General features: G+C 44.9%; 1 protein-coding gene across 7 annotated transcripts in view; it reads right to left on the reverse strand.

The window, feature by feature from the left end:
• ENOX1 (ecto-NOX disulfide-thiol exchanger 1) overlaps positions 1–27934 on the reverse strand; it is a 561055-nt gene that overhangs the window by 147064 nt on the left and 386057 nt on the right. For all 7 annotated transcript variants that reach the window (XM_045076639.1, XM_004759254.3, XM_045076640.1 and 4 more), the window contains 4 exons: positions 19246–19419; positions 17801–18007; positions 14010–14243; positions 3631–3843 (listed from right to left, as the gene is read on the reverse strand). In XM_045076639.1, the coding sequence (XP_044932574.1) occupies positions 3631–3843; positions 14010–14243; positions 17801–18007; positions 19246–19419 (828 nt within the window). The remainder of the gene's footprint in view (positions 1–3630; positions 3844–14009; positions 14244–17800; positions 18008–19245; positions 19420–27934) is intronic.

A 27934-nucleotide genomic window follows, 5' to 3' on the forward strand; every position in this document is an offset into this window, starting at 1 on the left:
AGTTTCTCTGTTGACTCCTCCATGCTGACTCCCCTAACGCCCCCTAACCTGCTACCAGGGGTCTGGGAGAGTGCAGCAGCTGCCAACCAAGGCACAGCTAGTGAGCTTTCGGACGTGCTTAGCCATTCAAGCAAAGCTGAAGGCCCAGGACCCCAGACTGTGCCACCTGCACCTAACCACTCTTGGAGGGCCCTGGGAACTTCTGAACTGTCTCCAGTTTCCTTCCTGCCATCCTTCCCATTTACTCATGTGCTTGCTCACTCATCATCCTGAGTCTGTGTTCCAGACACCTGGTATGCGTGCAAGACTGATAATCACAAGCAGACAAATCACGACATCATTGCACACTTCAGTAAGTACTCCAAAGGACCTCGAACTTGATGAACCTCCTGGGGAAGGGTGAAGCGGAAAGGTCTCTCTGAAGGGTGGGCTTTGGGCCAAGACCTAAAGGATGGGAGGGATTCACACATGCAGGGAGGGGGGCAGTAACCAACAGGCAGGACAGAGGTGCAGAGGCTTGCAGGTGGGAGGCGGTTCTGACAGGCTCCAGGGCAGGGAGGCCCGTGGGGATGAGGCACGGTAAGCCAAGGGAAAACGGACGTTGAAATGGAAGGAATGGAGAGCTTTTAGTCTGGGGAGAGTGAATATTACTATAAGTGCAATGGGAACCTACTCAAGGGATTTAAGTGGGGAAGATATGATGTGAATTATATTAGACGATGTGTGAAAAATAGATTGAACAGGAATAAAAGTGGAAAAGGAGGGACTATATGTGGCAGAAACTGCAAAATGCCTCCAGGCAGCCAGCCTCCCTTCCTTCCTTCCTATGAGATCTCCAGTTTTATTCTGGGGAGCAACACGCCCACTCAAGAAAGGATATTTCCTACTTTCCTTATAGCTAGGCATGGACACATGTAATAATTCTGCACAATGAGACAGAAATGAAAGTCTGTTGGGGATCTTTGGGCAAGTTTTGCTTTCTTGCTCTAAAGGCACAACCCGGTCCTCTGCTTTTTCCCTTGGATGCGACTTGAGCTTGTAAAAAAAGAAGTGATGGCCTGAGTAAAAGCGGTGATTTTGGACCATCACCTAGGAAAAGTTAATAGCCTCACAGACACCTCAGGGTGACAGCCCTGAACCCATGCCAACAAACACCTAAATCCAGATTTTACCAGGTCTGAAAAGGGAAAAACCTCCCTTGTTTCAGGCAAAGTTAGGCGGGGTTTTTTGTTACTCACAGGTGGACACCAGGTCTAACTGAGGCGCCAGGCCGCTGCCACACTGCAGACAGCCTGCCCTTGAATGCTGGTAGTTACAATGAAGAAAAGCCGTAGTTTTTGAATGCTGACACAGTGGGGTTTCCTGATGGCCTGAATACGGGCTTGGTAGAAGGAGATGATGAGGGTAAAAATTACTTGTAGGATTTGGGTCTGAGAATTCCCTAAAATTTAAAGGAAAAATCTAAAACAGAATGGGTTTAAAGATTAAAAGCAAGAATTCCATTTTTTATATTTCATAGTGGGAAGTGCTGAAGAGGCATCTAGGACAGGAGTCTCCACTCTTAGGTTTCCGTGAGGTGAATTTCCCTCCGGAATTCCTGGTCCTGCTCTAGCCCTTTACTTTCTCCCTCCCAGAGCAGGGGCAGGTCAGCCTGCCCATACCACCCCACCCACCCACCCCATCCCCCATTTCCCTCTGCTCCTCCTCACTGTGCAGTGGGGCCCAGGGCTTCTGGGCTGCCTGTGGCCAGATGCGCCCCCTGGAGGCCTCACAGTAGAAAAGTAGAAAGCCTGTTAAAGGGACTTGAACTTCCCTTTCCAGTTCAGCCTTTATCAGTAATCCAATGCTGACGTCTGGACCCTGCCACAAGCCAGGCTTCTTCCTCTATCTCTCTCTTCAAACAAGACCAACTCAGTCCTGCATCATGTTAAGCGCATTGAATTTCTTCAGTCACAGGAGCTGGGCCTCTTTTTAACAGGGGCTTCTTTTAATGGATAAGACCGAAGGACACGGAATTGTTCCTCTATTTTAATGCACGGCTGCCTTCCTACCTTCATTGTCAGGACAAGGGTTGGATGTTCCCTGCCGGGTATGACTGTAAAGTCACGGGAGTGAAAACGGATTTAAAATTGATGCTAGCGAACAAGAGGTATCCAATAATATTCCCATGTTCAGGCACCTGGTTTGCCATCGCTTTGGAGGGACGGTATCATTAGAGTTGAGTGGCCTTTCCCTCTCTTCCTTTTCTCCATTACCAGCCAGCCTTACTTCCCCTCCACCCACTCATCCCTTCCATGCTTCCCTCGTTTTAAAGAGGAAATCAATATTAGTGTCCTTTATCCTATCCCTAGTAATCCTAACCTCAGAGCTGCTGGGCGTATGTAGTCCAAGGAAAGGCCATCCCTCACGATAGGTCATCGAGGGAAAGTGGTCTGATAATGGTCTGATGAGACAGCAGCACTTCTGTTTTTCCTTTTCCTTTTCTATAAAGACAGGTGTCCCAGGTTAGTCTCCTACTGGATATCTGGTCACTTACCAGTATTCACCTGTGCACGTTTCTTATATATTTTATGTTGCTATGAAAAAATGTTCTTCTGACAACAAAGTCATATAAGATACCTGAGAGCCTAGTTTTTCATGTCCCTCTCTCTTCCCGTCCTAACAGATAGATATGTCATCCCTTGGGTTTACACTGATGAAAGAGGCGATCGACGTTTTGGCACACTGTATCACTGAAAAAATTCCTCATTCACGGAATGAATATGTAAATTGCATATGTCACCGTCCCACATGGTACCGAATGGAGCGGGCATTGTTACAGTGTCATTTGATGGCTTTAACCAACCGCGGGAACATCAGCAACCATAATGCATGATGCTGCTGTGATGCTAACTACAGACATAGACAGAGTGCCCAGAAAAAAAATTATACGCCCTTTTTTCGAATAGAGCCCTGGGTAATTACCCTGACTATTGTTCTATGAGAAAGCCCATTTATACCCCTACATCAATTTAAGGTCTGGACATGAAAAATCGCCAGCATTAAGCAGTTAAGGCAATTTGCTTTCCAGACGAAGAAAGGACAAAAAAATTAGACTGTAGAAAAATCTCAACTCCTGAGTTGCACACATTGACAGCCAAAGCTCACCTCAAATAAGGGATCCTGAGGAGGAGTTTTTCTGATGGTGCTTTCATCCTAAACAGAGCTCAAGGACAATGTACTCAGGGTCTGCTTCCTAGTGTCGGCACTAGGAGGCCATGCAGGTCACGTCCTGCATGTGGGGCCAGCCCACAGGTAAAGGGTGGCTGCACCGCAGGTGCGGTGTGACCTGAGGTGGGTCCACAGTCGCACAGAAGCTTCTGGCTGCCCTGCCCCAGGGGCCAGGTTTGGTGTTCTGAGGAAAAGCTACAGAAACGTTGCTCACCTTGAGAAGTAAGCTCTCAGGGCAGGGTCCGTGTTCCGCCAAGTTGCCACAGAATATGAAATAGGTTATGAGGTTTGCCATTCCGTATGGAGTAAAATGGGAAATTATTGAACTACTTACCCCCAAAATGAAAACCAAAATTAAAGGAATGCAAAAGAAAAGGCAAAATCACAACGAAAACAAATGGCCCCCAAAATTTTACTTACATTGGGTGAGGATTCCGGTTAAGGCGTTTTTAAAATTCTCCTTGGCCTCTTCCATCTCCTGTTCATGGGTGGCCTTTTCATTCATCAGCCGGCGGACGTGGCTATTGGCTGACTGCACCATGGAATAGAACTGGTTTGCAGAACGCCGATTCACCTCCCCACGTTCAATCCAGGAAAGGAGCACTGTGATAGCCTCTGAAAACTTGCTATCATCTGGAAATGGAAGACCACCAAGTACAAATCATGCCAAGGCAAGAAAATGGACTTGACTTTAGGCTCTTCTCAAAAGACCTAACAGGGACCATCTTAATGAATGCATTTCCCGAACTTCACAAATTATTTCTCCTAAGATGAAGTGCTCTAGCATCCCTTGGCTTCCCCTTCCACCTCTAACTCCATGGTCCCATAGAGCCATCCAAGAAACAAATAGTGGTTCACTCTCTCATCTATGAAACCAGAAAATTCAGTTTGAGGTCTGTTCTGGGCATTCTTGGTAACACAGTATGCCAAACCCGGATTTCTCTCTTTTAAGACTGGCTGGAAAAACTGTCATTAACCTATCTGGTATCCACTTTATTCTTTCATCAGATATATTATACAACGATACTACTTTTCTGGCTTAGAATCAGCAGATTCTAAAAATGGATGTCTAAATATGGATGACAGAGTTAACTATTTTAAAACTGGATGTAACGGATGATATTGTTCCCAAGGCTTTAGTAAGAATTAGTCAGTTCTTTTTATACTACAGTTCAAAACTAATTTCATCTTAGGTTTAATACAACATATTTAATTAGGCTGAAAAACAGAATATTTCCTTGTTTTCAGCAAAAGAGGACTTGTTATCTGGGTGGTCAGTGTTTTCTCCCAAAGCAATTTGGAAACCTATTGGAATGCATTTGAAACTTGGTTTGAGGTATGTATGGGGATTTGGGGGTGGGGGGAGTGGGGAATGAGGTTCCACCTGTAAATAAATGATAAAGTTTATTTGAAAGAAAACAAACTTGCCTGTTTGGGAATTGTTACTGGAACAGACCTGTTATATGGCTTAGAAGTAGGGGGGAAAAAAAGCAAGTTTGAAGGTAATTAAGTTAATTAGAACTGGAAGTTATATGTCAATTATCACAACATTTAATCAATCCTACTGCTGAAGGCTTCCTGCATACTTCCCAGGCAAATCTGAGGGGAGAAGTCTTCCACTTACATTTTTCTACCCTTGGAAAATGTGGCTTGAGAAGAATACCTTACATTTCTCAAGAAAACTATATAAGCTCTGAATTCTAAAAATCAGAAGCAAAATTAAAATGGAAGATTCAGATTCTTACTTATTTTTATCTGATAGATACTGAGTGCGTATTATGATCCCTCCACTGAAGGAACATCAGAAAAACTGTGTATCTTTGTGTTTGCATATATTTTCTATATTATTATCTATTTTTATTTATTATATATTATTTACACACACATACACACACACACACACCCAGATGACTGGACAGAGTGTGATTCATACTTGGTAGAGGAGTTTTGTTTTATCTAACACACCACATGTTTTTAATCAACCACTGTTGTTGGTATGTTACACATCACACAAAACCTTCCTTCTTGGGGCTCTCTGTGAATTTCATAGCACATTACAGAAATACCTTTAGTACTTTTCCTGCTAGAGGCCCCCTCCCAGAAGGGGCACCCCTTCCTTATAGTGGCTGTTGCCTGCGCAGAAGTATGTGTGCTGAAGGAAGGCAGGACCGACCAGCCTGACCCCGTGTGTGGGATGTGCTCTGCTTTCTCCACGGTGGAAGTACACATCGAACACATTCTACTGATCAGCATCCACCCAGGCCCTCTCCCACTGTGGCAGGGGTAGTCTAGGGTTGGGGATCAAAGCCTTTTTTCAGTGCAAACCTGCCCCCTCCACCCTCACACCTTCACAGGAGGAGACAACAGACCCTGGGAACACCCACGGGGCACCCCACAAAGACACCTTTCCTTGAAAATCTCAACACACAGGCGCAGAACATACACGTGCAGTCTCACGGCAGGCTCATCCAATTCTGTTAACTCTGGAATTTCAGTCTGAGCTCAACCCTCTGTGAACTCCAGCTACAGTGGTTTCTTATCTCATTTCATGGACCGGAGCGGCTTGTGTAAGATAAAATCCATCATACAACTTAACATTACGTTCAGCCCATGGAGAGGCCCATAATTTAGCATTATGTTTGTGAGAGGCCCACTGTGACCGTTACAGTCAGAATAAATTTTGCCTCCCGCGTGCACTCTCTACCTCTCTCCCTGCCAATATATGTTAGGAGAATGGACCTCCCAAAAGACAGCACGAATAAACCTAATGCTTATAAGAAATCTTTTTTTCCCCCCTCTTAAAAAATAACAACAAAAAAGAAAACACCGACTTCATGTACCATTTTTCCCCTTAGCTGGGACTTTCATCTCTGCATAACACAGAGCAAAAGAAACCCTCCATGATTTTGTTGGGGAGCTAACTAGGAGAGAGAACAATGCTGTTCTATTTTTCCCTCCTGTTACTGGTTGTTTTTCCTTCTCTAGCCTGTGGTCACTGAGTTCATAAATACACTAATTTACTGTCAGGGAGAGCACACTTCAATTTTAAAAATATATGTTTGCTGAAATGATCTGAAAAGCAAATTTTATTGTTCCTCGCTCCTAGACGGAGTGCGTAAGTTCACCAGCAGATCACAGTTAATTGATAGTTTTCAGAAAGAGAAACAGCAGTTTTAGGATTAAGCAACTGAAAATATACAATTTATAAAATAAGGAAGCAAGAGACTTGCTCATATTTTAACAAGTGTTAAAAAAAATATGTAACACGAGTAATTGTAGGCAGAATTCGATTAGCTTAAAAGAAGTGTACACTTCTGGTGAAAACTCCCGATTTCATCCTCATTTCTGAACTCTCTAAAACTGCTAGGCCAACGTAAAATTGATGTACTGACATGTATATTCAATGTGAAGACATTAGTTAAGGCGCATTTGGTTAAGTTTGGGCAATATCTGTTGCTGTGTAAGAAGGGACTTTATATTAATTAAGACTAACCCAGCAACTCACTCTAAATGGTTACAGGAGTGTAAGGGGAGCGGTCATTTTCAATATCCAACTGTAAATTCAATTTTGTATTCAGTGGCAAGATCACTGAGAAAACAGAAAACAATATAAACTAATTTAAACAGGACTTAGATTGCAGCATTATTAAAGCTATTCATGTGAAAAGAAATTAACAGTGCTCATAAAAATCACATCAAAGATGCAGTTATGAAGAATTCCAAATACTTTCTGTGAACACACTTAGGCATAACTCTGAACACGGGTGCAGTTTAGAAACTAGAATGTGCAGACGTGCTTTTTCCACAGCAAGAATTGGGAAGATCGGCGCAGTAAGGACTGAATACGGACGATTTGCTCATTAAAAATTGTGCGGTGTTTTCTAATCAGGGTCTTCAAGACATCACACCCAGGTTACTGAACGATTTTCCCCATGACTTTTCTTGATTTGCACTGTCCTCTTCAATCCACCCCCCATTCCCTTACTGTTCTCCCCTTTGTTAAAAACCATGGCCACACCACCCCAGCCTTTGCCTATCTGTGCACTCATCCAAGGAAACTTCTCGTTTCTGGTCCCCCTGTTCTGGTTCCCTCAAGATTCAGCTTCAGTGCCTTTCATGAAGGCAGGTTTTCTGGAACTCCAGCATGAATTATGTGTCCATTTGCTATGTTTCTGCAATTCCCTAAATATCCCGCTACTAAAACATCAGTCACTCTGTATAGTGATTGCTGGTTTATGGATGGGTCTCCAGTTTTGAAGCGCTGACATGAGAATAAAGCTTCCAAAACACATTTCAATCTCCTGGTCATTCTGAGCTTTTCTCTTTGCAGTTTACCTACATTTGGCTACACTATTTCTAATAGACTTGCCGTGGTTAGAGCTAGAGAGCCACAAATTCAGTGGTCAGAAGTTGGGAAACATCAGTTGGGAATAAACATTTCAATTTTGTGTTAAAGAGTATTTTCACAGGGACTCTTGGAGATAAATGTCTGCCTGGCAGTTAGGCTAGCTGGTCCTTTACCCTTCAGGCCTCTGAGGTCATTCCCACTGGCAATGAAAGTTAAGAATGATGTCCGATAATCACAGAGAAGAACTTCCTGCAGTAAGGCACTAACTAACCAGTTTGTCATAGGAGTCAAAAATCTTTTTGAAGACATTTTCAGTTCTGGGGAAATAATGACCGACTTCAGTTTTGTGAGGAATAAACAATATTATGATGACTATCATCCCTCAATGTCATGACCTAAAGCCGTACCCATCTCATTTCATTTCTGTTTACCTCAGACTTTATCAACCTCCCTCCCTCTCTTTCCCTCTCTTCCATATTTCTTGAGCACCTGGCACATAGTAGGCATTTAAAAAATTGCACATGGGATAAATCTTTGCTATTCAAAGACTTTAAGCTTGAGCCTCATTTTGGGAGCTCTTTGAAAATGCAGACTCACTCTTACTCAGGCTTCCTGACTCAGAATCTGCACCCTACTCCAAGTGATTCATACGCACATTAAAGTTTTGGAAGCACTGGAAGAAATCAGTCAATGAAAACCCGGGAAATTGGCTGGGAGCTCATCTAAGTTAAAAGATAACAAAACCCTGAAATGGAAAGTAGCAGCTGAGGTAGTGGAGAATACTGAAAGGATGTGATGTGATCCTTAGGAGCTTCGTGAATCCCTGTCCCTAACCTCCCCCACCGGCATTTAAGGAAGAGCTGCTTTAGCACCTGGCATCCCCATCCCAGGGGAAAAAAAAATGTGGAAAAAAAAATTGTCCACGACTTGCAAATGGGCATAGAGACCACTGCAGATCCTTTCAGTGAAATGCTGGCCATGGCCTAGAGGACCCTCTGCATTGCTCCCACCCATCCCCAGAATTATCTGATTTGATGGGGGAGTGAATCTTTCATTGTTTTTGACCAGGCTATCTTATTACTCTTTAGGGACAGGACATAAATTGTGGAGGGCTGATAACAACACAAATAATTCTCCCTAACAACGGAGATGAATTTTTGTTCAGTAGAAAATATGAATCATTGTACAGCAAATTCTCTTTTGAAACAGTTTTTAACGTCTAAATGAGTTAAAGAAAATCACTGGCACTGTTCATATTCGTAAGTCATGGTTCCACAGCCACAATATCCTTTAGCCACCCTTGAACTATAAACTCCTCAAAGGCCAGGCCCGTGCTGCAATCAGATTTGAAACCTTGGGGCCATGACATAGAGCCCAGGACCCAGCAGGTGGACACAGGGTGAACTTCAGTCAAACTGATGAATAGATAATAAAGGGGAAAAGGACTCAGACTGGTAAGCAGTTTTTTTCTCCCCCTTTGTGGATGGAGGGAGATCTGGCCTTGATTTTCAGAACAATAGGTGGGATGAGAGCCAGGCCGTGAACACTGACTATGAAAACTTAGGTGAGATGTAAGACCCTTATTTATGGCTGGGTCTATAAAGGAATAACAGGAGAGGAGATTAATGTTTGAAAAAAATGTCCTGAGAATGAGATAAAAGGAAGATGTTCTACATTTTTCCCAATAAATAAATAAATAAATAAAAATGGGGATACACACACACACACACACACACACACAGTGAACCACAGGAATGGTGTGTTGATCTAGCTATCACTGATTTCTGGCTTCTATGATAGCTGGAAACAGCTTACAATGTAGAGTCATATATTGACCCAAGCAGAATGGGGATTCCAGGATGGCCAAACATTAATACTACGACATCCCTAAAATTTCAACATGTGTCCCTCAACATTGGACATCCCTAAACAAGTCTCCATTTTTTGGCTGCTCAATGCACTATTAAAAGGGGTATAACCTTATTAATCCTCCAAATCACAGGTAGCAGGAAAGGTGATGCAAGTGGTTAATGCACCCTTCTCCCCGCCCCCAACACACACACACAATCTCCCCCAACTCTCATAGTACCTGTAAAAATGAAAACAATTACAGGTGGTGGCAATACGAAAATGCACTGGTTATTCCAGCTTTTGGGTTAAGCAAGATGTTTCTAGATGCAGTGGCCTATCTTGCCTCTGTGAAGGTCAATAACGCCTAAGGAACTGATTCTCAAACAGGCTCCTGTGCTTCTCATTTCCCTTGCCCTAAGAAGGAAGCCTGGCTTTTAGCTAATGGAACTTCCACTTGGCTTACAGCATTATTGATTTTTACTTTCTGGGAGTCATAAATATTGACAACCGTCTCAGCAAAACGCCAACACCACTGCCACCCCTCCTCCCTCTGGCAGGCTGACAGGGGCCATTCTGTATGCAAATCAGAGTCTAGCCCTCCGGAAATTATGAATACTGATCCCAGGAGAGCTGAATTCATGATGACACACCAGGGGGACCCCAAGGGCACTGCTTCAAAGCTTTGTCAAAACTTCACCTGATGCACAGAGAAACTCTTCATTTCATCACATAATGAAAGACTATGTGAAGCTTTCCAAAGGGGGAAAAAGTACACAAAAACTTTTAAATGCTCTTGCCAGGAGAAATCTCCAGTGAATTAGGATATAATCTTTCTCACCGTCTAATCAATCTCTTCCTTCCACAGTCCAAACACAGGGTTCCTCCAGGGGTGGATGGTCTGTGTTAGACACACTGAAATTCATTATCTCATCTGCCTGGTGCTACTGTTTCCAATAAAGTGTAATTATGGTGTTATTGAGCTCCTTCTCACTTTCTCAAAGCCATGCTATAAAGTTTGGGTCTGTGAGCAGTTACTTCCCAATCAGTCTTCATTAAGTTGAATTGTCTCAGAACAATGTCTATTTAATCAGCAGGGTGCCCGCTACATTTCTTTTTAGAATTTGTATCAATGTAACAGACGCTCCCTTAGACTCTACACAATTACAACTTGACTTCTTCTCTGCCTTCAAGAAGGCCCAGTGGCAACTGGATCTGGGATGAGCTGGTCTTAGAAGATCCACCCTTGCACCCTGTCCAGCTGGGTTCTGGGTCACTCCTGGGAGCTCCCACTGCACTTCTCACACACGATATCAGCAAGTCCTGGTGCATTTTTTTTTTTAAGATTTTATTTATTTATTTGACAGAGATCACAAGTAGGCAGAGAGGCAGGCAGACAGAGAGGGGGAAGCAGGCTCCCTGCTGAGCAGAAAGCCTGATGTGGGGCTCAATCCCAGGACCCTGGGATCAGGACCTGAGCCGAAGGCAGAGGCTTAACCCACTGAGCCACCCAGATGCCCCATCTCAGTGCTTTGTAACTGGCTTTACCACGTCAGAAGCCTAAACTCTGTGAGGTGGGGGCCCGCACGCCATTGTCTTCCCATGCAGTGCTTATTAGCACAGTTCCAGCTATACGGTAAAGAGCTCCACAAATATTTGGGCAATACTGGTGGCGAGCATCACTCCCCCCTGTACTTCTGACCATGCCTGGCGGCACCAGTGGCCACAAATGTAACATAGCTCAAAGCTCCAAATCACTGAGGGAGGGAGGGAAGAAGGATCTCAGTATTTACTATGCACACAGTTTTAACAACTGGGCAGGATGTAGAGGGCCTTGTGGGTCATAATAAAGAGTTGGCTTGGGGGCCTGAGTGGCTCAGTGGGTTAAGCCTCTGCCTTCAGCTCAGGTCATGATCTCAGCGTCCTGGGATCAAGCCCCGCATGGGGCTCTCTGTTCAGCGGAGAGCCTGCTTCCCCCTCTCTCTCTCTCAGCCTGCCTCTCTGCCTACTTGTGAACTCTCTCTGTCAAATAAATAAATAAAATCTTAAAGAAAAAAAAAAAAAAGAGTTGGCTTATACAGATTTTGCTAGATAGAGCTGATTTTCAAAAAGAAAACTCCAAGAATAAACAAGTACAATGTAAAATGGGGGGAAACGTTTGTAATAAACCTAAGATAGAATGATTTCTCAGGGGAGGAAAAAAAAAATCAAATCCAATTAGGTATTTTCAGATCATATTTCCATCTTCTTTTTTACTCAGGCTTCTTTACCTTGGGTTTTGACTGCATTTTTTTTTTTTTTTTTAAATTCCCACATCAATGAAATCATCTTCAGGAAGCAGTTTCCTTGCCCCTCCAGTCTGGCTTTGCAGCGTTATATAAGGAGCATGGAGTGGATTTCCTCTCTGAGGCAGCCAATTTCCTAAGCAATTAAATGCTGTTTATATTCCAAACTCTGTGCTTGGGTTGAAATTGTCAAGCTTGATATTACCTGACTGGTTGCCTGAGATGTATCCCCAGCTAGTTCATTCTACTGTAACTGCCATCTATTAAATTTTCCAATCTGTTCTCTCAAGGGATCACAAAGTACTTGGAGAAGGTGCAGCTCCTAAATTCTTCAAATTATACTCATCTATATAAATATATATTTTTGAAATGGCAAAGCTTGCAAATTACTTCACCCAGTTGACATCCCAATCTGTGATCCTCTCACGGCAAAGGCAGTGCCTCGTTCCTCTCACGCGCATAGGCATTTCTGTGCTGGTTCCTTAAAAAGCAGAGAAGGTGGCCAGATTTTTGTAAAATCCCTCCAAGAGGTCACAGAATGAAAGGACTAGTTTTTGTCATGTCTAGGTGTAGCCCATAAGCTGATAATGCACAATGTGCAGGGTAGTAAAAAACTACTTGTTCCAAAATCAGTATTCCTGGTTGAGGGTGTTGTGCTCTTTCATTCTGAGCGCTCCTTCTGATCTGTCGCCTGAATAGAAAAGGGAGATGATGCCTCTGTTTGCATTTGGTGTGTTTTTTTGTTAAAGGGATACCCATGGCCTGTATATTTATGTCTGTCAGATGGGACCTCCCAGAGCAGAGCAACATGGGCTGGTGGCAAAAAAAGCCCTGGGTGGTTACAGTGGGGGGCTTTCAGCCAAAACGGCAGCTGATTAGGGGCTCCTAAGGCCTGAACAGGGCATGAGGGCTAGAAGCAGACATCCTTTTTAACTCTTTTAAAGAAACAGAATGTCAACCTCCTATCCTCCTAAAATAGGTTTTGGGCAGCTTTCACACATCTCACTTAGTGAAAACATCCAATCCACTTTACATGCTGCCAGCAGTGTGCTAGCGATGCTCTAAGACACTCCAAGGATCAATCACATCTCTCTTCTCATAAGAAAACATTAGTGGCTTCTCTACTGCTTATGGAGTAAAATCCCAATCCAGCAGCAGCTTTCAGGGCCCTGCCATACTTCCTGCAGCACCCTGCTCTATAAACTTCCAAGTTGCTCTCCCGGGTGCTGGAGCAGTACCCCCTTGCCTTTCTCTGCCGGTACCACCTTCTTCTTGGCTTCCTTGTGTCTTTTATCCCAGAGCTCCTGCCTCTGACTGGAATGTCTTTAAGGCCCTTCTTCTCCTGCACGGTTCTCTGGGAAGATTTTCTGGATACCTTCATCAACACTTGCCCACCGTGTTCCCAAAGCACGCTGCTAGGTTGGTTGAGTCAGCCACTGGCTTTGTCCTAGAGTTAATCATTTACTTGAGACACCTGGGTGTGGTCAGCTACCCAAACCTGCATCTCACGTTAAAGCCCAACACACTCAATGGTCGGAAGAAGTCTGACTATCATTGGCCTGTAAATGCAGATGCTGCTAGATTACAGGACTCTGATCAATAATGGAAGAGAATTCACACATAACCGTGCTCCAGAGTTAGAGTCTGGCCCTTCCCCTATCATTTTCCATTCACTGGGGCAGGTACTAAAGCCTCCATGTGGTTTTACCCCCCATAGCATCAAACATGTGAAAAGAGCAAACCCTCTAGAAATGAAATGTACTCCTTTTAATTCCCGATTATTCTGTAGTGTCAGCAGTGTCCCTTCAACTCCATTTCTGAAGGCAGGGATCCTGTTCCACGTTTTGCTTCTACCCTCCACAGACCCCAGCGCCTTTTCCCCCATGAAGGGAGGCTCTGAGAAGAGCACAGGTAGGTGGAAGCTCCAGAACCCGGAGCCCCACCAGGACCGGGAGCCCCCCCACCCCACCCCAGGACCCGCCTGTCTGCAGGAGCCACTAGCCTCGCTCAGTCCGCACAGGTGGGAAGACAGGAGCCCGCTCTGGGGCGACGGCACATGCCCCTTCTGCCCCTCTTCCACGGACCACGTTGCGCGACCCTACACACTCGTGCACGCACACCGGTGAGCAAGGGCCGGGCTGCGTCCCAACAGCAGGAGGAAGCCCAAGTGTCCCCTGCTTCCGGGTGCCGTCGCCTGCACGCACCCAGCACGCGGAGACCGAGACGTCGGGGGCGCTGGGGCCCTGGGGGATGGCGGTGTTGTCCTGCGAGCGGGCCATGCCTCCCGCCCGGCCGGAGACGCGAGGGCGGCCCCCTACCTTTCAGCTTGTCGGCCAGCAGCGCGGCCTCGTGCTCGGAGTAGTGCATGATGGCCGGCGGCGAGGGCGGCCGCAGCCGGTCCTCCTCCAGCTTGCGCCGGTGCCGCTCCTCGCGCGCGCGCATCCGCTGCTTGCATTCCCACTCGTAGAAGTCGTCCCTGGCCTGGGCGAAGTCCACATGCAGGCGGCCCGAGTCCTTTTTGTCCGTGCTGGACCCTAATCGCATCCGGTAACCTGAAAGCAATGGAGAGGCCGGTGGCGTCAGGATGTCACCGCCGCGACGACGGCACCGTTTTGGCCCGGCCCTCACGGCATCCTGACGAAACTTCCGCCCTTTTTTTCCCCCCGCCCTCAGGAAGGGGCCCGGCGTTCCTTCCATAGGAGGTGGGAAGCAATTACCCTTCTCCTAGGTGATAAGGAAGTACTGCGAAGTTCAGCTTATCACAGATGTAGGGCTAAACACTGTTCTGGGAGGTGTCTCAGGGGGTCACCCACCCATCTTTCAAGCCCATGTTACTGAGATGATGACCCCAAGAACCAGGGCACTTACCATAACTCCTTCTTCCCTCTGGCTTCCAGGGAGCTCAGAAATAAATTTGGCATGTAGCATTTTCCCCCTATCTGCGTTTCTAGGGCCAGTGGTATTATATTTTCAATTTACGTAACTCTCTTGCATAAGTGTTCTTAAATTCTTTTTCAAAAAAGTCGGAATAGGAGTAAATAAAGAATATCTATGGTATTTAAAAAGATCTACAAAGTAAATTCCACAACACCTCACTCCCAGGTTATTGCTTCATTCCCCTAGAAAATGCTGCTCCATTCTCTCTCAGCAGCTGCAAAAGCCACAATTACCAAGGCAATTTTGCAATGCTGTTTTATTTCCACTTATCCTCTGGGGCACGCGGGAGAATATTTTACCTTCAATCAAGAGGCCTCACCAGCTGCCTTCCTTACAGCCCTGCAGCACCTCATCTAGGATGCAGCCCCACACAAATTGTCCGCGCAATCTTTGAAGGCCACGGGAGCCTGCGCAAGAGCGCAGAGCTGGACCAGTAAAAAAGGGGGAGGGGGGGCACCTGGAAATCTTTGGGGGATTTACTGCGAGCTAGCCAACGTATAAAGATGACGTGCAGAAACCTGATGGGAGAAATCAACACAAACAGAACTGAACCCAGACAGCCAGCCTCACTTCAGATGAAGACGACTTGGCTTTGAGGCTGCTCTTCACTTTGGGGTACTCAGATTTTAAAAACATAAATTCAGGTCCCAGCAGGATCACAGCTGTTGGGGCTGCCAGAGGAAAGAGCAAAATGAGCACTTTTGCTGTGTAGGGGCTTTGCAAATGAGATACCACTGTGAAATGCTAGGCTGCACTAACGCTGACATTCGAGATCTCCGTGGTAGATTTCAATGGATTATCTTGGCATTTGGGCTGAAACTCAGCTGAAAACCCGTGCAGAGGCTGACTTCTTCTCTGTAGGGCGCTTCACACCTTTGAGAAGTTACAAATACCAAACAGATCTCACATCTGATTCCTGTTATGCCCATCTCATTGCTAGGTTTACATGGTGTTCTCTAAAAATGGGAAGATATGACAATAACAACCAAAACTGCAAACATCCGATCACGTATGAGCAGAATTCTTGCTAAAGCAGAGCGTGTCTTGGTCTGGGCCGTAGGAACTTAATGCATCAGCAGGCCACGGTGACAAATCAGCAACAGCTGAGTGGCCCGCCCCGCCTAAGGCTGGCCTGTAACCCTAACTGGGTGGGTGTCCAGAGCACCACTTTTTCGATATTTCTGGTTCCAAAAAGTACCCTTTCTTTCACCAAAACATCATCATTAAGGCCTTAAAAGAGATCCTGATGAGGCTGAGTCTAAAATTAGCTTGGACTTCAACTGTGAACACAGTCCTAAAATTAGGCCTAGCAGCTGGGTTTGGGCTTGTAGGAGCTCATGCACAGGACGAGCAGCCTTCCTTCCCTCCTGCCCCTCCAGTTAATCAGTCTTCTGGACTGGACTAATGGACAACATCCCAAGAGTGGCTGAGGCCGAGAGGTGGGAGACCATTGTGCATCCAGGCAGGGAGGCTGCAGGTAAGGCCTTTGCTGTGGGCTCCTTCTGCTGCCAAGAGGCAGACCAAGGGGCAATCAGACGACTGGCTCAGAAGCAGGACCAAGGTCCATGCTGGGAAGTGCCTAGCATCAAGGAAGAAATACAGGAATACCTTTCCCATGCCTAAATTTGGGCCTGTTCATTTTTGGTGATGTCTCATGGGGTTTCTGATCGGGTCTAAACGTTGTGTTCTGTTGGAGATGAAAAGCAGTTCTGATCTACTCAACCCCTCTTATTTCATCAGGGGGAGTAAAGTAATAGTTTTATTGGTAGAGCTGTGGTTACACCCCATGTTCCCCGGGGCACGTCTGTGAGAAACGAGAATCAGTCCTTCTTTAGCATTTTCGGGAAATGTGTGTTAAAAACATCCATTTGCTCAATGGTTCCTCTTGCTGCAGGTGCCCTGCTAAGCACTTACTATCCATTATTTGGATTCATTCCTCATCATGATCCTCTGAGTTAGTACTGGTACTGGTACTACCTCAGTTTTGCAGATGAGAAAATGGAGGCCAGAGAGAGGTTATCTTGCCTGAGGAATGTGAGACCCACAGCCGCAACAGAGTCCCTAGTTGTGTGCTAGATTACTCTGATGCGATGGCCCGAGATACATGACAGGTAAAACACACAGCTATTTGTGTGTTGTAAAATACTTTTTTCTATGTTTAGTCTTCCACCTCTTTTTTAGAATGCTTTCAGATTCCACCCCCACCCCCTACCTTTGTAAGGTTTTATCGGAATAAGGGTTTTAAAGTTCTCCACAGCACTACCTGGGCTCAGGAAAGTTGCAGCAGCATTGGAATAACTCCAAGGCTTCTGGGGTTTGCAAGGGAATTGCGAGGCAATAGCAGCTGCCTGCAGGAATTAAGTAAGCCTGGCAGTAGCATTCAGTAGTTGTTGTGGGTTTTTCCCCCTATTCTTTTCTCACGTTCCCTCATTAGCTTTCCGTCAGGAATAGGGAGGTGGTGTGCCCAGCAACAGACTGAAACAGGCGGAAGGAGAGCTCGAGGGAATGGCAATGAGTTGATTCTAAGCAGCATCTCCCAAAAACCACATACCAGATCTGTGGTTCTTCGATTTAGCAAAGGCCTCGAGGACAGCCTCTGTACACTTGCTCCAACACCCACAGGCAGCACTGGGTCTAATTTCAACATCTGTGAAAATCTCCCCTATCAAATGGCACCAAAGAAGCAGGTATCCTGGGGGTAGGCATTACCACTCTAAAGGCACTAGCAATTGGGCAGTGGGATCCGGCCTCCCCCTAGGACCTGTGGACTACTTTCTGCAAGGAAACTGATCTTGATGTGGTACCCTGGGGTCTAAAAACTGAACCACTTCTGAAAAACTGAAATTATGCCGAGAGAGTACTTTATTCCCCTGAGGAATTACATCCAGTAATAATAATGGTCCTCAGTATTCATAATATTGCTTTTCATCTAATAAGCACTTGAGAACATTAATTAGAAACTCAATGGAATTCCTCAAGTCTGGTGGTGGGAAACCATTCCTGCCGGGAGGTGGACTCTCAGTCTTAACATGGAGCTTCTGGCAGCCAAGGGTAAAGGCAGAAGTCCTCCTTTTCCAGCCCCAAACTGTGAGGACTTTATTGCGCATGAAGGCAAAAGGGAAGCAAGCTCGTATTAACATCACAAAACATAACAAAATGTAATGCAAAGTACCGGAAAGGTAAATGGCTTTATCAACCATGAATTCCTCCGCAAAGCGAATGTGACAAAAATTCTTCTTGCTTTTCCGAATGGCTGTAATATCACCACACTGCTCAAAGACTTCTTGAATAATTTCCTCAGTAGCGTTTTCTGGTAATCCTCCGACAAACACGGTCTTACACCCAGGAGGTCGTTCTCTTGTGGAAGGAGGCGGAAGATCTAATAATCACAACAGAAAGAGAGGGGTGTGCCCTTTATTTGCACGCTTCCTGGTTCACCTGCCAAAAGGGAAACTCGGCAGCGCAAGGTTCTCAACCCAGAGTCCTGATGAATGCCTACTCCGACTTACACTGATAGTGGCCTGCCTTATTCTTAACTCCTCTCCCCTCCTCCTCCCAACATTTACTTTCTGGGCTCCTTTCTACATGGCGTAGCTAAGCTTGTCCCAGAACAGAGATAATGCCAATGTTAGCGTAATTTCGTTTCCCCTTCATAATACAGAAGCCCCCCAAAATGGTGTGGGGTGGGGGGAGTTTACAAGGTACAAAGCATGATGAGATGATAACATGATGGGGAATTTGGGCTTGTTATCTGCTTTGTCTTGCTGCGGGAAACGGATAACGGATAAGCAAGACAGAGAATGGACTTGCAAGCCTGCTCAGTCCTTGCTGGGCTAGGGGAACACTGTGACTGAAAACAACACTTTTTAAAAATTCACATTTAAATGAGCTAACGATTACATTTGGGGGAGGCTGTAGGAAAAGATAAAACGTACACTGTCACAACATTTTACCTAGTTTATATGTAGATTACTAAAGCAATCTCCTGAAAAGTCCACTTCGAAAAGGCAACACTGATTAATATGAATTAAAAAAAAAATTCTAGCTATTTAAGCCCATAAACTTAGTATCTGAGACTAAATTAAAAAAAAAAATTCTGACTCATTTATTTCATCAAATATATGTTTCCTTCAAGCAAATGCCATTTGGCCCAGAAACTCTGAGATGCGGCCTTCCCCCAAAATTGCTAACTGCCAAATTAATTCAATTTTCCATCTAGCAAAGCACATTTCAGAATTTTTCTCCCACATTTGTGAAGATGGATAGAAATGCTCATATATTTCACACTATGTTCTGCAGCAAATGCTAGACTTTGTTGCATGCAAAAAGATTCTTAATGCTGGGTCTGTATCTCCACATCACATACACTGGCTTCATGGTGTCGGTTCAGCTCCTGGATAGAACCCATGGACACAGCCCCATCCATTTGTGTGAATCTAGAGACAAAAGCCTCCTGTCAAATGGATCCCCACTTGGTGCATCCATGGGGAAGAATTCTGAATCACATCTGAAAGTGCATGCAATGCTACATTACAAAAAAAAAAAAAAAAAAAAAAAAAAAAGGAAAACTTAAATCTTAAATGGAGGAGCAGATTATTTGTTGCAGGTATCACTTACTTGGATTTTGAGGGAAAAGAGTACAACTTTTGCAGTGGATTATTTCTTTGACGACAGCCACTTCTGTTGGCGGTGGGGGTGGCACCAGTCCCAGGCCTGGAATCATTGGGTTAATGGGCGTAATCCCAGTCATCATGTTGAGGCCTGGATCAAAGCCTGGGACACAGATTGAGTCTGTAAAGTACACAAGATAACATTTTGGCTGGAGGGTCTTAAATCCATTTTCATTGTTACTTTGTCGTTTTCCTGCAAAGATTATTTGACTTTACATTTTTTTTTTTTTTGGTTAGGAATTTCTCCCAGCACAAGATATAGCCTTGTAGAAAGCTATTCCAGAAAGGTAAAGAGAAAATAAAAGATGAACTTGAAACTACATGAAAAGGAAATTATGTCACTTAAAACATTAACATGGCAGAACAGAACACAGCATATTAAAGTGGAAAACCATGCACCATGAAGCTATGCTATTGTTGTGAATGTGATTTTCTGTGTCTTAACATCGGCGTATTGTTTATACTTGCTGCCTTATGACCCAGAATGTGGGAAGAATGCCATTTAACATTGAAGTGCCCTGTGAATCTAATTGTCAGTCTGGTTTTCTCAAAAGAGCCTTCTTATCCAAGTGACCTAGATTTAGAAAAGTCCAATTTATATGTGCATACTTTATAATGATGCATTCAGGTCCAACCTAACCTATTTCCCCCAGGAAATAAAAAACAAAGAGTTATTACTATGGCTGGGTTAAGTACACATAGGCACAGAATTAGCTGTATATGCTTCTGCATTCCATTGGATGATCATACTTTCTTCCTATAATTCAGTCAACAAATAAATAATGGACCAACCCTCCTGAAATCTTTATGCCCTGTTATTTAAAAAAAAAAAAAAAATTACACTCTGTATAAGAAAAGTAAGGGGACCAAAAGAATGGGTTTTCCAGGGGCGCCTGGGTGGCTCAGTGGGTTAAGCCGCTGCCTTCGGCTCAGGTCATGATCTCAGGGTCCTGGGATCGAGTCCCACATCGGGCTCTCTGCTCAGCAGGGAGCCTGCTTCCTCCTCTCTCTCTGCCTGCCTCTCTGCCTACTTGTGATCTCTGTCTGTCAAATAAATAAATAAAATCTTTAAAAAAAAAAAAAAGAATGGGTTTTCCAATATAAGCAATGATTTTTTTTTTTTTTTTTTTTTTAAGCATGGTAATGAAACAAGTTATTTCAATGGTCATATACTGGGATTTTCTTTTCCTAAAGAAGTCAGATTGATTTACAAGCAGGGATTGTTAGAACACTGCAAAGGGATCCATCTCTGAAGAGCATGTCTGTTCACAGAAAGCAGACACTATCACTGGTGCTGTGGTGATGCTCAGGAAGACACACAGGAGCACGGATACCACCAGAAGCCACGGTGACCCTCTGCAACTCCTCGGCAATGAACTCCCTTTTCTTTTCCTACTGTCCTATCTATTCTCCTTCCTCTTCCTAGATCATTCCCATTCCACCCTCGTGGCTCTCAGGGACAGCCTCCGCCTCAGCCCAGGCGTGGTCTCACTCTGCTTACCTGTGCTGAAATGTAGGCGACACCCAGAGGCAGATGAAGTGACAGGGACACCCTCTGTTTATGAAGACACTCCAGAGCATACAAAGCACCGGCAAACACTCTTCCGTTCAGGGAAAAGGCTTGTGATAGCTTTCCTCTATACCCTGGATATTTCTGCTCTTCCTCTGGGTCAAACAGAATAAGCAGGGTGCTCCTGATCTCTAACCCCAAGAGGACTGCCGTCCCATTTCTTAGGAAATCTAACTTGAGAGCGCACCAGCATGACTTCAATAAAATGAGGTTGGGTTTTTTTTTTTCTTTTTCCAATTTTGGTTTTGTTAAAAAACAAACAAACCAGCAAAAACCACATAAATATAAATGCCAAATAAGCATTCTCGTTCAAAGGCGCCACCTTGACATTCTTGGTATTTCCTCTGTAATTATGGTTCTCAGTTTCTTCGTCTGTAACATGGGACTGTTAGGCTGAATAATCTCCTGGGGCACTAGTGTTCCAGAATCTGTACTGACATTCCTCAAAACAAGTGAGACAGGAAAGATATAAAAGCTGAGAAGTGACAGAGAAGATTCACCCTTGGAATTTACAATGCTCCTCAAGTTTCAAGAAATTGAGGCATAAAGCAGTTGCATGGAATCCCCAGCATCCCAAAGTGGACACATGGGCAGAGTCTGCTTGGCGCCCTGGGTCTTAGTCTCGGTCTCCGTCTCTGGCTCCTTATGTAAACAAGACTCTTTTGACTACCTTAACGTCTCCATGTAGAATGATTCGACTTGATGATTCACCTGATACATGTCACTACTAAAAATTTACTCTGATCCAGCTGTCAGATCTAAAGGGGGAAGTTCCAGAACAGAAGGGCTTTCAGTGTCAGCATCACTGAAACAACAGAGTGGCTTTCAAGGTGAATATATTAGAAATTGAAATATTGGCAGGCTCATGCCTTTATTTAATCTCATTCCGTGCACAGGATTCGTCTGTTCCTTTCCTGGCCTGGCCCTCACTGTTGTTTGCCAACACAGGGTGATTTAAGGCTGAAACCGCTCAGGACAGCGAACCCTGTGAATTACAATAACCAGATATTGCCCACAAATGAGATGAGAAGCCCAGCGCTTGCATCCTCTGTTAGTTGTAACAGACTTCTGTTTCCTTTCGGAAGGCCAAATAAATAAACACATCTTTAGAAATGGGGACAAAAGACACTCTTCTTGAGCGAAATATTTTAATATAGAGCAAGAGTTACTTTGCTTTTTACAAAAACATCAATATGAAGAGACTCTGAGGTTTAATGAAATCTGCATGGTGAGTGCAGTAGCTTGAAAAGAGCTTAGAAAGGAATTAACACTTAAATTATGTTGGACCTCAAAGGATCTGAGATTCAGTATTTGAGAGGAGGAAGTAGGAAAGCATTAGACTTTTTTTTTTTTTTTTAATAAGAACCCATTACTTTTTAACAATATATGAACAGATGGAAATTGTTTTCTCAAATAGCACAGGAACCTATTATGTACTAACTCATTAAAGCAAATGCACACTTTTTGGGAGTCTGAGAAAGACCCAGGCACAGGAAGACAAAGGTGAGGAGAGAATGCAAGCTCCAAGAGTCAGTTCCTTGTGTTGCTTAGAAAAGCTGCCCCTGTGAACTTCAGAGATAATGAGTTACAATTCCGCTCAGGAAAAGGAGGAAGAAGGCTTAAATTGCAGCAAGAAAGAATCCAATTAAGTATAGAGTAGAACTTTCTTTCAGAAATTGTACTTAAATAAGAGCAAGGGTTATTTATTTCCAAGACCGGAGCCCTGTCCAGATTTCCCCTTGTGTTGCAGACAGCGAGCACACAGGAGCCAAGGCCGAGGCTCAGAAAGCATTTCTTTCTCATTGTCTTTTCCCACCTGGACAAGACAAAACCAGAAAAAAAAAAAAAAAATCCTGCTTCCTGATTCATCCAGTGCTTCTTCAATTAGACAAGCAGGTGGCAGAGGGCAGGTTCGGGTTTGGATTCAGGGTGTTAAGAGGCATGGCAGTATCCTTCTTTTGATCATTCATGTGGCAGTTCCTGGGCACGTACTATTGCTGAGATATGGGGTCAGGAATTGCAACATGGTCCTTGCTTGGGGAAATCTCCGGGTTTAAGGAGAATGTGAAGGATGGGCACCAAACTTAGCAGAAGACTTGAGAAGAGTAAACCGAGACTCACGGAGTAGCCCAGGAAGAGATGGGCCGGGGACAGCCTGGTAAGCTTGGGGGACTCCAACCTGCTATCCATGCTACAGCCATAGTGAGCGAGCGACACTGTGACCTCTGTGACCTGTGTCCTGAGGGGCTGCAGGAGTCAGAGTAGAGGAGAAGGGATCTTAGCACTCGAGCTAGTGGTTTTATTCTCACTGGGACAGCAGCCAGCCAAGATCAGATGTGCACTCTGCTGGGCAGAGGCCCCTGCCTGCTGTGCTGTACCCCACCCCTCCTTCTCCATTGGTCCACTGCCCCGAGCAGCGGCTAGCCCCCTTTCTGCCCTTTCCAACATCAATGCCTCTCTGAAGTCTAATTATTGGCAATGAGAACTTGATCCTACTTGGAAGAAAGGCAAGAGAGGCCTGTCTTGGTCAAGTCTGGGCCTAATTAGGGTAGGTGTGGGTATGGATGCTGGGCTGAGGTTAGGGGGACAGAGGTACACTGTCAGCTCCAGGAACAAGTGTGGCCCAGCAGGCAGGGTACCTCGTTACAAGAGAATAATAAGAGAAATGAGGCAGCAATCAGGCCAAAGGTTAGCAGTGGCTCTAGACCTGGGCAGAGATCAATAGCAGCAGACAAAACACAAACACAGGCAGGCCAGCTTCAAAAGGGAACTCTGTTGGCAGGTCATCGGTCCTGAACCACCCTGATCCAGGTTCTGACTCAGTCCGGGGCCCCCTTCCTTGTACCTGAGGCCCAGGCGGGACCTTAAGTCCAGAGAGATGCGAGGCTTGGGGGTGCCAGGGCAGAGCAACAGGTTTGAGGGGCTTTGAGAAACATGTAGAAGCTCCTCTCCTTTCTCCAGAGGACTTAATGCCTCAGGATATGATCCATTATCATTGGACAGAGAAGCTACGTGGTGATAGGTGGGCTCATTCTGTGCATTGCAACTGACAACCCTCGTCTTCTGTAATGTCGGTTAAATTCACAGACTATTAAAGCAAATGCTTTTTTCTCATCCCATGTCCTCCTTTTCTCTAATATTCTCAAAAATCATTTCACGATCAGAAAATCAAAAAAGGAAAGCAGATTCTGAAAAAGGTGAACTCGAACTGAAAGGATCTGGGCAACAGCTGAGGGAACCCAAGGCTGACTGGTCCCTCAACCTCTTCGGACTTCCGTGTCTTCTTCAGGTAAATGTGAGCATGAACCCAGATATACTACGTCCACAGAATGGGAGCCTCAGAGAGCACTGTCTGTTTGAAGGCAGCGTATCAATGTGTTAGGAGCCCAAATCTGCAATCAAATGTACCTGGGACCATGTCCTGGATCTCCCACACACTGGCTGTGTGACCTCAGGACCTTGAATCTTCCTAAGCCTGATTTATAGTATCTGCAAAATGCAGATCATCATATTTAAATTGTAATACGCTTGTGAGGATTAAATGGGATTTTAAAAAATCTGAAGTGTTCAACATGTTTGGCACATGGTGAATATGCAAAAACTGGTAGCATTTATGTGCAATGTGAATATGTATTTCATGTATAATAATATTTATGTAACCTTATATAAATATGCTATTCATATTGTAGACACAGAAAGGAGAACGATGACGATGACAAAGTATTTCTTTTGACAAACATTCGAGTGCCTACTAGGTGTTGGATGTTCCGCAAGGTACTTTTCCTGTAAAGATGTTATATGAGTCGCTCCTGCAATGAAGGGACAGTCTGATGAAAACACTCCTGTGCAGAAAATGACAATACAGTATGAGAACGGTTGTGAGACATTTAAATGGGAGATGCTAAGCACAGAGAAGGGGAGCATGAAAGCAGTCTGGGATACAGGTGTGATAGTTTCTGTCGTATCTCTCTGAACAGAGAGGCTGAAGTCATGACCCCCCTGTACCTGTGATGTAACTTTATTGAGAAAGAGGGCACTGCAGATGTAACCAAGGGAAGACAATGTTACAGTCGATGAGGGTGGGCTCTGTCTGATAGGACTGGTGTCCTCATAAGCAGGGAAGAGACACAGGTGTGCGGAGAGACCACCACGTGACAACGGAAGCAGATTCAGTTATGTAGCTGCAAGTCAAGAATATCAAGAATTGCTAACAAAAACCAGAAATGGAGGGAAAGACATATAACACATTCTTCCCTGGCTCCTTCCCAGAGGGAAGACGGCCCTGCCAACACCTTGCTTTCTGACTGCTTGTCTCCAGAACTGAGAAGATAACATTTCTGTTTGAAGCTGTTGCAGGGTTTGTGGTACTATGTTAAGGCAATTCCAGAAACTAATCACAGGGGGAAAGGGTCATGATAGGAATGCTGGAGGGGGTGACAGCATTTATGAGATGAGACTCATCTCATCCTTTATGAGATGAGACTCAAAGTGTGTGTGAGTGTGTAGAAAAGATGTTCTTGGGGCGCTTGGATGGCATAGTTGCTTAAGCATCTGACTCTTAGTTTTGGCTCAGATAATGATCTCAGGGTCATGGGACTGAACCCTGTGTCCGGCTCTGTGCTCAGCATAGATGCTTGAGATTCTCTCTCTCCCTCTGCCCCTCTCCCGCTTGTGCGTCTCTCTCAAATAAATAAATAAATCTTTAAAAAAGTTATTCTCAAAATATACTCATTAGGATCATAAATACAAAAGATATTTCTAAATGTTCTCCTAGAAGAAATGTTCAAAACCAATTCCCTGGAGGCGGGATCGCTCTTACATTTTCCCCTTGTGAAAAAATCCAACCTTGAAGATGGGTACATATTTAACAAGAACAAATCAACCCTAAAGATGATAAGTTAACATTATAGTATACATTATGAGGTAAGTGAATGCCTACAAGCAGAATCAAGGAAAGTTAACATTGATGATGCTTTTGTGATCTTTCCAAAGAGATCCAAAGGTGGTGAGGTATGTTTTCTATTTGAATGCAAGATATACACCCAAGGTGAGCTCCTGGAGCCTGGCTGTGCTCACGCTGTAAACAAAGACCTCATTCCATAAATAAAACCCTCTGTCTCCTCTGACTGGGGATATAATGCTGGCAGGACGGAGGAATGCAGCCATCAACAGCTATTTTAAGTGCTGTTGACATGAGTGGGGAGATTTGTGTCCATGTTTGAAACTATGACACGGCACCCAGTGAAGAGAATTTCCACACTTCTCACCAAAATTGCTGCAGGGAGCAATGACTGTGGAAAGAAGTCTGTCAGATCTTTCCAGCCACCTGTGCATGGAGCATGGGCTTGAAAACCAAATATAATTGGAGTGAGCAAGAAGTAAAAGCCCATCAGAGGTCCTGTGAAATTCCCTTGCACCGCGGGCTGGGCGATTTGAATTTGACGCCAACGCTCAGTACAGAGGCCTGAACTGTCACACTCAAAGTAAGCCGCTCTGTTTTCTGATCCTGTGGAAACACACACTCTTCAGACACCATGGGCCTCACAGCTGAGGCATAAGGACCACGCTGGCACAAGCCAGGCAGGTGTGGAGGTGCTCACTTTGACAAGGAAGCAAAGGATGCCAGGCCTCACTACAGACTGTGAAGTTTCAAAGCGGAAAGAGACTTTGAGTATTTCCTAGTCTGACCTTCTTGATTGAGTGATGAGAAAATGGAGGCTTCGCGAGGTTAAGTGACTTGCCCAAAGTGACACAGCTGGTTAAGAGTAGAGCTGAAATTAGGATGAGGGGTCCTGCTTGCTTCACCATTGCACGTTTGAGTTCCCCCACAACCCCCAGCCTGCCTTCCCTAAGACACATCTAATGACAGATTATTTGCTACTTCCCAAGACAGTCCATTCCCTTTTCTAACAGTTTCACAGTGAGAGATTTACCTCTCTTACATTGCCTCAGGACCTGATATCCTGGACTAAACCCATTGTCCCGATTCTGCTCTCCTGGGCTATTGTCAGAAGTCTGCTACTCTGTCCTAGCGCTGCTGGTCAGTTCCACGGAGAAGGCTCCGGGAGCACTTGCGTCTTCTCCAGCTTGGCCTCAGTGACCCTGCTTCCCTCAGCCCTTCCACAAGTGACTTCCTCTAAAACCCACCTTTTCTGCAGTCTAGGAGAAACTCCAGAAATAGGCCCTATAGAATCTGACCTATGGGATTAGCAGTGCTTTTGACCTTTCTTGATTCTGGGCTCTATCCCTTGTGGCTGACCTGGTACATTATGATTAAAAAACAGTGGCCACACTCTAATGCTTGCTTTGGGCCAAGCCTGCACTGAAAGTGTCACATCAGCTCATGCGAGAATCTTTCTGGCAGTCCCATCGTGGAGTTGACACATGTCAAATGACCTCCTTCAACTAAAACATGTATGTCGTGTCTCTGCAGGGTGCTGTCATACAACTTTGTGGTTGAAGTTTTAAAACTAAATAAAAGGGTTTGTGTTCTCCATTGGGTTTTCCAAAATTTTTTTCTTAGGATCTCCTCCTGTCTTGAGTTTTCCCCATCTGGCCCTCAATGTCTATACAATGGCAAGACAACTCTTTCTTAAAGTTCCTACCCCTTCTGATTTCTCCTTGCAGATCAGACTCAGCCACAGAAGAAACGAAGACCCTCTTAGACAAATCTATATAGACTCTTTCCCCCGAACATTTACTTCTCCTAAACTCTTGTTGCTTTCTTGTTCTGAGGGATGGGGCCAAATTCTCACACCGGGGAGGGAGGGGGTCACTCTGAATTCCTTGGGTTGGAAGCTCATGCTGAGTAATTTGCTCTGCTCTGTGGCCAGCTGGTACCCTCACGCTCGTGCCTCTGTGTGTCTGAATGCCCTCCACAGCAAACCGCTGAGTGCCCAGGTCATATGCCCTACACCCAGACAGAGTAACTTGAGGGCTTGCCTATTTTCTTTTAATGGCATTTCCCCTTTCTCAGTTCCTAGTTTAAAACCTCCATAGGCAACCTCATCTAGTCACATGCCAAAACCTTTCAGACAGACCTACCTTTGAAAAACCTCTCTACATC

The sequence above is a fragment of the Mustela putorius genome, unplaced genomic scaffold, assembly GCF_011764305.1.
Source record: "Mustela putorius furo isolate JIRA1106 unplaced genomic scaffold, ASM1176430v1.1 tig00000179_pilon_pilon_pilon, whole genome shotgun sequence".
Taxonomy (NCBI): domain Eukaryota; kingdom Metazoa; phylum Chordata; class Mammalia; order Carnivora; family Mustelidae; genus Mustela; species Mustela putorius.